General features: G+C 32.1%; 1 protein-coding gene across 2 annotated transcripts; it reads right to left on the bottom strand.

The window, feature by feature from the left end:
* On the bottom strand, positions 1,400-10,183 carry LOC109244539 (transcription factor TGA2.2-like). 2 transcript variants are annotated; one of them, XM_019411658.1, is made up of 13 exons: positions 9,724-10,183; positions 9,457-9,647; positions 9,128-9,222; positions 8,677-8,759; positions 7,944-8,192; positions 7,188-7,232; positions 6,955-7,014; positions 6,785-6,862; positions 6,543-6,591; positions 5,232-5,503; positions 4,284-4,505; positions 2,275-2,417; positions 1,400-1,763 (listed from the first exon to the last, which is right to left on the bottom strand). In XM_019411658.1, the coding sequence occupies exons 2-13, from the start codon at positions 9,594-9,596 to the stop codon at positions 1,676-1,678; spliced, it is 1,524 nt and encodes a 507-aa protein (XP_019267203.1). In that variant the 5' UTR covers positions 9,597-9,647; positions 9,724-10,183; the 3' UTR covers positions 1,400-1,675. The 2 variants fall into 2 exon arrangements, with proteins under 2 accessions (XP_019267203.1, XP_019267195.1); XM_019411650.1 differs by having other exon boundaries at positions 9,457-9,627; positions 9,724-10,182.

The following is an 11,417-nucleotide window of genomic DNA, read 5'->3' as shown; positions in this document are numbered from 1 at the left end:
GTCACTATTCGACCGAGGTTAGGCTTAGTATATACTGGGCACCGCTATGGTGTACTCATGCCCTTTCCTGCACATGTTTTTCGTGTGCAGATCCAGGTACCTCACATCAGTTGCATTATCAGTGAGGCGAGACGACTGTAGAGACTTCGAGGTATATGTCGCGTCCGCAGTCCTAGGAATCCCTATCTACTCTTCCTCTAGTTAAAAACTTCTTGAATTTTCTTTTTGCATTAGACTCTGGAGTATGGGAGTACCGTGTCTTTCTTTAGCTTGTGACTTATGACATTCCGGGTTTTGGGAGACTTTACGTACTGTTCGGCAATGATTATTGTATATGTCGAGCGGCATCGCATTTCTTGTTTAAATTTACTTATTAGTTGATAACTTTTATTTTTTCGCTCCTTTTTCCGCAAATGTTAGGCTTACCTAGTCGTAGAGACTAGGTGCCGTCACGACGGTTCACAGAGAGAGAACTAGGATAGTGACAAGTTGGTATCAAGCCACACAGGCATATGCATCCGCGAAACGTAGGGAGAATAAAAATATGAAGTTTATAGGTTACTGTAATCTCATATTATTATATAATAATAATTGGATTAACAGTTATACAAACTGGGTTTCAAAAAATCCATATACAATACTCTAAATTCGCCACTGCGTGCAGGCAGCTACCACACACTTCTATGTACTCCCTCTATATTCAAATTATTTGTTGCTCTCATTTTTCGAAATCAAAATTATCTAATTTTTAATTAATTTAAAATATTATTTCTAAATTAACATGAAAAGAATTGTTAAAAAAGAATCAAAAAAACATGAGAAGAATTGTTACTCGTAGTTTTTTTTTTTTTTTTTGTAATATTTGAATATCTAATTTTAATTTTAAAATATTAAATTAATCTAATTTAATTTAACTTCGTAGGTTAATTAAATTAACTCTAAAAAAGAGAAACATAACAACTAAAAAGAAAAGAATGGAGTATTATATATAGTATAGCTAATAATAGTAATATATTAATTGAAGAGCCAATTAGCCTCTCCATTAAAATATATACAATGATAACCTTTTCATGCACACCAAAAGCAAAGCCAATTGTATTTTTCATTTGCAAAAAGACAATGGAAACCCAACTTATCTTCCCATTTCTAATTTGTCCCTTTTGTTTTAAAATAATCTTCTCAACCACTTCACATAATGAACTAAACAACAATTTATTAAACCTATTTTTGTCCTCAATTTAATTTCTATCAACCCACCGCCAAAACAAACCACGCCCCTTGTCTCATTCTTTCTTTCCCAAAGAAGAAGGTGCTCAAAGATAATTCATCTTCATATATTTAACATTTATTTGTTGCTATTTTTAATATTATTTCATTACCCTAGTGAGAAGCTTCCTCGTGTAGAATAAAATTGATTTATACATTTACAAGAACAAGAGTAATAATATAGAGATATCAAGAAACTACATCAAATAAATAAAAAAGAAAAAAAATCCTATCTTATCTCATCTAAATACGTTGCTCGCAGAACTATAATGCGACAACTTGATCATCATCAAGAAATCCGTGTCCATTCTCAAATTCCTTTCAATCCACACGTCAAAAAATTTAGACTTTCTTTACTGGAAGTCATCAAAGGAGGAATGGACATTTGTTCGGGCTAAGAGTGACATGATCACATATTTGAGAAATGGTGTTGGGAGGGTTGTATCATCTGCAACTCTGTTGTTGTTTGACAAGAGTTATCATCTGCCATCATGGTCCTGTAGTGAAAAAAATGTCATAATATGTTCGAAATCACAAATTCTAAGAGTACTTTTGGTTTAAGACCATAATTTTAAGAATACTAATTTTGGTACGTACGAAACATAATTTTCTTTTTTTTAAACAGCGTGCCTAATAAAATGTACAACCATATAAAATGAAAACAGGAGTATATTGTTCAAAATAATTTTTTTCTATAATATCAGATTATAAGACTTTTACATAGTAAGGGTAAGCATTTACTATTGGTTCTTTCTTCCTTTCTCGCTCTTTTCCTTTTTAGCTTGCTCGTTTTGTATGTAATTGTAAGCATGATTAACAAAAGGGACCATAAAAAGTTTCATGTGCATATATATATATATATATATATATATGACTCTTCAAAAATATTATTATGTTGGATTCGACACAAATTCTCAAAAAATAATATATTTTTAAATACAATCGACATACATACGATAATATTTTGAAAAATCCGAGCAACAACGGATAATATGTTTTTGAACTTACTCTCTCGGACGTGATGCCCATAGGGAACTTAAGGCTCGTAATCGACCATAATATTCCCCTATCACCAAGAAACACCTTGCTGCTTGTCTAACTGTCAATATTCTATGCAATTGATGAAGCGTTTGTTGTCTCAAATTATCAGCCTGAAATTAAATTCAAATGAACAAAAAAGAAGAAGTCAAAATCCTATATTCATTAAGATATATAGCTAGAGACAAGAAAAATATTATTAGTAGAAACATCTTAATCAAACCAAAATAATCAATTAAAAGTTAGAGATGGACCCCCTAAATATCAGGCAAGGAGGGCCTAATCTTTAAATAAAAGTTTCAAATTGGTTGAATTTTTGAAATCATATAAGATGTCTTTGTCTGAGATTTTTGGATTATTCTAATTATTTGGTTAGTAGTAATGTTTCTTTCCATGATTTGGACTAATTTGTTAACGTGATTATAAAATTTTGCTGATAGCTCATGCAAGGGCATTTATTTGCACATCCATCATTTTCAGATCGGAACATATCCAAATAAAATGTAATATGGAGTATTAATTAAGATAATAACTATGACAAATCAAGCAATGCTATATTATAATGATTATTAAAGCGGACCAAGAGAAAAAATAGTGTATCTAAAACTAATCCATACTCTTCCATTATTTGCTCACTATGTTAAAAATATGAAGGTATTTCCTTAGAAGTATATATGAAAAACATAAGTAATAGCAAAACAACAAAGCCATAATTCAAGGGAGGGGCATCTTTAAATGCATTAAATTGCCAATTATTGTTATAGTGGGGACCAATGTATTAGGAATTTAATCAAGCACCTTTTAGTGGAACTACAAGACATTGTTTTGACAACAACCAAATAGATCTTATATAAAGTAGAGGTCATTTTCAATTGAGTTTAATTTTTGCGCAATGACGACGGTATATAAATTTATTATAACGATCAGATTAAGTAGATCTAACAGTAACTAATAAGAAAACAAGGATGATAAATAACACGAATTAATAGAGTAATAATATAGTATAGTAGATAAAATTATATTGGTATTATAATTTTTTTTTATCAGCGTATATATAACTTAAATCCTATTGCTTCAAGACAAGTGCTCCGAGAAGGATTCCTCTCTTTTCTAGTAGGTAAAAAGGTAGTCCTGCAAAGAGAAAAATGTCCCTACCAATGGAATATTTTTTTTTAATCATCCTTTATATATTATAGAATCAAGATTAAAAAGGGCATTTAGATTCTACTTTTTTCAAATGAAATCCCAATCAAATGGTCAAGTTATCACGGTTTCAAAAGTGAGAAAACCTAATTATAGACGTTTTATATATAGACCACAAATTGTTCATTGACATGACCACCTACAAAGTACTTTTGGAATCTTTAGCCATACTATGAAACAAAGCAAAGTGAAAAGATTTTAAAGTGATGATATCTATATATAACCAAAAAAAAGGATTAAAACAGAAATAAATTGTCTTGTCCTAGTCCTTTCCTCATCTTAATTTCTTTTTTCCCCATCCCCCATCAAATAAGGCACAAAAATAACTCAATGAGAATAGACATTGGCATAAGTTTAAACTTTCTAGTGGGAGACCAAGGTGATAAAAAGAGAGAAAGCTTACGATTCTATAAGAAAATTGCCTTTCATCAGTTTAATTAGGTGGATGGTTATTTATATCATACCAGTTTTGTACATTGCTTTATAAACTGCTATACCTAAATTTACCATTTTCTTTATTCAAAAGGCTACAAAAAAAGTGTATATTTGAATACCACCTTAACATTTTATAGAAAGTTTGTATGACAGTGAAATAAATTAAAGGATCATGTGACAGTGGAATACGAGCTTCATATTAGTACTGCACTTACACAGCCAAGACCCTTTTTACTTTTGATCATACCATATACTCCGTTCCATTCCATTTTATATAACGATATTTAATTAATTGTGCACAAAATTTAAGAAAGTAAGAAAGACGTTGTACATAATTTTACCTGGCGAACGAAGCCTTCGAGATTGGCAAGCTTGCCTAAGGCAAGAGCCATATGATGCATACCATCATTGAGAGAACCATTGGCAACAGTTTCAATTAGAGATTGTTGTAATTGTTCCAAACCCTGTGAAAGTGCTTCTTCTGCCTGTTGGGATGATTGCTGCAGACTGTAAATTCCAACAACTTGCTGCTGCGTTAACGGGTCCAATTGTGCTATCAACATCTGATCAAAGATCATATCTTTAGCTTGCAACAAGCAGAGCAAATTTGGTTTTCCAGCTAGAGTTAATAACTTCTATACTCTTACCATATAAATTTTTTTTTGACACAATCAGGTCATTTATAAGATAATTATAAAAAATTCTCATAATATAACCGAAATTAGTAATAGGTAAAATAAGACTATTACCCTTCTATAGCAAGTTAAATTGCGTTGATAGCATAGTTTTTTTTAACATTTTCAGAGCATATAAGTTACACCCTTCCCGTAATTTAAAAATATAATTAACCCCATATATAAAGATTATAATTTTATATACTGATGTTTGTAAGAATTTTTACACTATCAAGTCATTTATAATATAATTACACGTAACAATTGTCATAGAAGACGAGACTAGTAACCTTGAAGATAAGGCAAACTGTCTGCTACAATATAAAGAAAATGGCAGCTCAATGCACTAAACTCCCGCTGTGCGCGGGGTCCGGGGAAGGGCTGGACCACAAAGGTCTATTGTACGCGGCCTTATCCTGCATTTTTGCAAGAGGCTATTTCTACGGTTCGAACACGTGACCTTCTGGTCACATGACAGTAACTCTACCGGTTCTATTACAATATACTCCTATTATTACAGTAATAGCGTAATTGTTTTAATACTTCCGTCGTAGATATGTTCAAACTATATGTAAAACATCCTCCATCTTAAACATGAAATACTGAAATCCTTACCTTGATCAGCTCAGAGGGTCTGAAACCACCCATCCAAAGGAAGCAACGTTCAGCTGGGGTAGTCCACATTCCAGTGATGAGATGAAATACATCAGATTTAGCTGCAACTCCTTTGAGTTGGAATATTTCATCGTAATGAGCAATATATCCATCTACAATTATTCTAAGATCACCATCTCCTAAATGTGCTTGCAATGCAGTTCGAAGCTCGGAAATGTGCCTTTGATCATCATCTAACCATCTTGAATATTCCATGTCAAATATTGCAGCACCTGCTATAAATACTTTGTCACTATAGTTATTTTAAGGAACACATATTGTCCCATGCAGTGTATATTAGCATGCAAATACTAAGATGCCATTTTACAAGTCTATTGTCATATTTACCCTTATCATATAGTAGTATTAATTTTTCTCATTTTATAGGTGCACCCAATATTGCACCGTAGCGAAGCCAGGAATTTACTCAGGGGTATTCAAACTTGAAAGAAGTGAAAAACTTCTCTGAGAAAGAGTGTTCAATATATGTTATATACCTCTAAAATCTAATATTTTCTCTATATAGGCAATGTAGTTTACCGAGCAACATGTAGCTTCGCCCATGCCAGAGCAATCCTTGTGCATGGATGCACACACATATATTTAAGTAAATTTGAAAAAATATAACATTATTGAGGAACATAGGTTCACGTGAACCCATATCTTAAGACCTAGATACACCCTATGTGTCTTGGTCTTTTTTATTTTAATATTTCATTTTGTTAGAATGTACACTATTGCAAAAGCATTGAAAAAGATAACACGAACAAGCTCAGGATTGAAAGTAAGCCTTTTTTGCAAAATTTAGTTGATATTAGGACATGTTTAACAATTTTGAAAACAAATGTACTTGCTAATAAATCTTGACACGTTATTATACCTAAAACAGATAATTTGCTGTGGTCAAAGGATAGAGTACTTTTTTCTTCAGTCCAATTCAGAAACCAAGAATTACAAGCTTTGACCTGAAAAAATGGCTCTATTGACTGAAACTTGCAGTTCTGAAAATTCAGATTTTGGGTGCTGCCTATTGTCAAAACTGTAAAAACTTTATCTTAGATGTCACTATCAAGATTGACCAATTTCATCTCTTTGTTTCATAGCATTAATATATTAACTCTATATCTACCGTATACGAACTGCCACCCACCACAAGTTTATATTTATATTTTGTTTAATAGGAGTATAGAATAAGAGAGTAGCACAACTTCTATACACCCAAAAAAAACCAAAAATAGTTTGCCGAGGCGATTAAAAAAGTTTAAACTTTACCAGAGCTGATATTAGCACCAGCAGCCGCACCACCTCCCATGAAAAGCCCCTGGTTGACACAACCAATCAACATGAAAAAATCTATTAATTAAATTCCCACTTGAATTTAGGATATGTTTAGTCAGACAAAAATAATTTAATCAAATATTAGAAAAATAATTTTCTCGTGAAAATACTTTTGATAATTTTCGTCATACCAAACACATCCATATTCGGTAAAGAAAGAGTGAGTCATTTTCAACCTGAGATCTAGCCCTCTGAAGTTCTTGTTCTAGCTGAGCAAGTCTTATCCTACTTGTTTCTAGCTGTTGTACATAAGCCTGCACATACCCAAATTTAACTATGTAAAATATAATAATATGCAGAGCAGCTTCAGATTTCATAGCTGAAAGGAAGGGTAATTTATTTTTACCTTTTTTCTTAGTCTGCTTTTCCTTGCTGCTTCTCTATTTTGAGCTAAACGTCTCAAAGTCTGCAGTGAACAAAATTAACATAACTTTAAGAAATCTATTACTAAACAATTAAATTAAAATTATTAAAACATAATAATAGTAATAATAATACTACTAATTAATAATAACATAATAAAGGGTCCACTGAGGGAACAAGATAAATTAAAGATGGATAATATAATGGTGGCACCACCTTTGCATCAACCACCCTATCTGAGGTTGAACCAACACCCTTTCTCTGCCAAAAAAAAAAAAAAAATTAAAAAAAAATTAAAAAAAATTATATTATGTAAATTAATGTAGTGGATTAACATGAAAAGTAAACACTTCTAACAGAAAATTTCTGCAATTGCGTGAAGTTAGAATTTTTCTCCTTATCTTCACCTTTTTTATATTCTTAGAAATTAAATAAGAGGTATAACGTGTCAAAAATGGCAGGTATCTTTTGGAAGACTTTATGATATTTGACTAAAATCAATTTGTAATTATATAAATAAATTGTTCAGACTGTAGTCACATATACTATATTTTGTTTCCGGAAAAGAATAAAATATATATATATCTGATGATGTTAACATGAGCAAATCCATTAAATTACCTGGCATTCTTCTGGATTTGGTTTCTCTACTCCCAAGAAAGATTAAAGGACAAGGAGTTAACTACAGTTCTGGGGATGGTAATAGATGACCATTATGAACTAGTATAACTTAAACTACAGTTCTAAAAGTTAGTCATAGAAAAACCATTTGTTTTTTAAAAGAAAAAAAGTTGTTGTTACTGTGAAGATACTCTTTTTCCCTTATCTCTTGTCAGAATATAAATCAGAAAACTCTGCCCTTTAGTTTGTTTTCTTGGCACTTGTTGGAATTTCTGATTTTTTATTATATAGAAAAACAGTTAAAATTAAGGCCCCCTAGCTATTTCTCATTTTGAAGGGAAAAAAAAGAACCTTTTCATAGTTGGGTTTTGAAGCTGGCTCAGTATGTGAAACTACTGTTCTTGGACTATCACTTGCCATTTCTTGAAGTTGTTGTTGTTGATGTGGTATCTGAAGTTTCTGTTCAAGGGACTGGTAAGCTGAAGATGGTTTTCCACTGATAGGAGATTCTGGTTCCAAATGAGGTTCACCTCTGCTTGAAAAAGCGTTTAGTGCTGAACCTGAATCACTACTCTCTTCTCCTCCTGATTTTGAGCTTCCCTGTACGCAAAGACGAATTTAAGTTGTATGTACTCACGATGCAAAAGATATTCATATAATCATGTCATTTATCAATATAATAAATTGTCATTAGTAACTTAATAAAAACTTTAATCAGTGGTGAATCAGGAATTTCCTCAATTTTGAAAGAAGCAAAAAAATGTATCGACAATATGATATTTATCTCTAAAATCTAATATTTTACCTATAAGACATGTAGCTTCCCATGTGACATTAACTTACATATTAAACTACACTGATTCAGTAAAAAAATATTACAGTTTCAGGCTATATAACTTAAGTTAGCTTTGAAAATCTCAGAAGCTCCATTACCAACCTTCCAAAATCAACTGAAATGAAAAATCAATAAGTTTGATGAGAAAGAGAAGTTAAAAAAGAGTTTCCTATTATGGTTAAAAGTTGAGGCTATAATAGTACGGTAAAAATGGCCAAGAGGAATTAATTGGGGGGTGTATAGATATACTCTTGGGGTGTGATGGAATCTCGTAGGCCAAGAAGGGAACATCTCCAGAGTTGCAGCAGGTCTGTTTGTAGCTGCATATAAAGCTGCACAGAATCACAAAAGCGAAATCTCTCAACATCAGCACAATGAAAAATAAAAACAAACAAATTAAAGAGAAAGTAACAAAAAGACTTCCTTTTTTTTTTCTTTTCTTTTGGTAGCAGCAGTTATGGAGTCAGTAAATCATGCAAAGAGTTCAAGTTTCCTTATATTTAACCCCACGCCATTCAACTATTTGACATATGAATGATTACTGTATTGGAAATAGTAAGCTTCTTACAGAGGACATATTCAAACAACACTACTCTTTCATTGCGCTCTCTCTCTCTCTCTCTCTGCTTTTTTTAGCATAAGGAGTTGGTTACACTTTGCAAACGTCAGAAAACAAAAGAAAGAGAGAAAAAAAGCATACATGCTTTAGCTGCTTCATCATTGCTCATCTTAACTCCTTGTAACACAATAGCTTCCTCTAACTCCCCAAAATCAAAAGCTGGCGGTTCTTGATTACTACACATGAATTGTCAAAAAAACAAAAAAGAACCCCATGTTACAAATTGCAAGAAAAATCCTCATATACAAAGAGGCAACAACAACAACTACACAGGCGCGGCCTTACCCTACCTTGGGAAGGTAGAAATCGAGCCTGTTTTCGATAGACACTCGGCTCAAGAAAGATAAGAAATACCTCATATACAAAGAGGAAAATACAGAATTTTCAAGAGCTAAAAAAAAGATTCTTACTTTGGAGTGGAATGATACATGAAACTTGTATTAGGAGGATTTAGGCCACGAAAAAGTGCATAAGACATATTGTGATGGTGGTGTGAAGGTCCAGATTCAGCTGACAAACTACCACTCTCTCCTATTTTTTGACTCTCCATGCAAACAACTTTCAGACCATTCTTCAGCTTCCTGATCAAAAGGAAAAAAAACTACAACATATCATTTGATAATACACATATTAGATTATAGCTTTGAAAAAATGAAAAAGTAAAACAAGAAAATTACCTGTTTCACCTCAGTTTTAAGGATCTTTTTAAAAAGACCAACTCTTTCTTCAGAAACAAGAGACTAAAGGGTAAAGAAAGAAGCTATAAAGATCAAAGCCTTTTCTAGTCAAAGCATATATATATGTAGCTATATGAAGCCACAACAAAAAGAGGGTCCAAAGTATATTTCTCAAAACATGTGTTTTTCTTTACTAAGTTTGTGTTGCTATTTGTATCTCTCTTGTTGTGGATATGGCAAAGCTAGGCACTTTTTGATAGTATTTCTTTCATGGGGTCTTTATCTAAGAAATCAGATTTCTTTTCTCTACTTCCAAGAAGAGAACTGTCTGATTATTCTGTTTGATGGTAGGGGTGTTGCCTTTTTATGATATCTCCCTCCTGTTGTTATCACACAAGTAATTATTGTATCAAATTTTGAAACTCACCTATTGGTACAATAATATCTCTTGTACTTTGCTACTGCAAACCTCTCTCTCTCTCAGGCCTTTTGTGGGGTTGGAAAAAATATATAAAAAAATAATAATATTTTATTTCATATAAAAAACAACATTTTGTACATGAAGAAAAAAAAAACAAGAAAATGGGGGTAGGGACTTTGGCAGGAACCCACTAGAATCAGTGACTTCAACTCCACTCTCTCTCTCTCTCTAACCGCCTGTGTTTTCTTATTGGCCCCTTTTGTAAGAACCCTTCAGAGTTGCAAGTACTAGCCACATAAAAAAGAATAAAATATTTTTTACAACCAAAATCTGTTTGTATTATTTTGAATAAGAATGAGACAAAGTTTTCTTTCACAAAAAGTATGATAATAAAGCTGGAGAAGAAGGTTTACAGTTGTTCCCTTGCTTTAAATGTAGTGCATATATATTGACTTCTAATATAGTAACATAAGGCTAATGTGAAGTGAAGTGAAAAATTTGAGTCTGTAAAAACTGATTTTTTTCTATATTAACATTTTATGAAACTTTAGTGGGCGTTTGGAAATAAGAATTATACAATTCTGAAAAAAAATAATTTTTTTTCAAGTGAAAATAGTATTTGAAAATTAGAGTTATGTTTGGATATGAAAATAATTTTGGGCTGTTTTTAAATTTGTGAGTGATCTTAAGTGAAAATTTTGAAAAACAACTTTTTGGAGTTTTTCAAATTTTTGACAAACTCTGAAATTCATCTCCAAGTGAAAATTAAAAATTTATGGCCAAACACTGATCTCGAAAAAAAGTGAATTTTTTTTTTATGGCCAACCGGGTCCTTAGTTTTTGCAAAACATATCTTTAAACTTTATGAACGGTTGGGAGTAATGCCCTTACGAAAGAATGTGTAAGAGTTTTGATAATCGAGAAATCATAGAGGGTCAATAACTTACTATTCGTAACTTGGTGGATAATTGGTCCCGGCATACCTCTACCTTCTTCACAGAATGGAGGGGAAATTTTAATTTTTGGATTTAGCTAATTAAACCAAATCTTGTTAAATGGAGAAGGCACTGCAACTTGTGTTCTATAATTAATTAATCAAGGGTTTGAAATGGATTTGTTTGGTATTATCCTTTTTGTTGATAGGTCAACATCTAAACCCTGTCATCTCCTAAAACCATGCCACACCAAGATCCTTTTCCCTTATTAGAAATTTGTTTCATCAACTCTCCCTTGATCACAAGTCCATAGCAGAGTGGACTTTACCATTTTAGTA

Source organism: Nicotiana attenuata, chromosome 2 (assembly GCF_001879085.1).
Source record: "Nicotiana attenuata strain UT chromosome 2, NIATTr2, whole genome shotgun sequence".
Taxonomy (NCBI): Eukaryota; Viridiplantae; Streptophyta; class Magnoliopsida; order Solanales; family Solanaceae; genus Nicotiana; species Nicotiana attenuata.
Note: the sequence above shows the minus strand (reverse complement) of the source record. Positions and strands in the feature narration are given on the sequence as shown.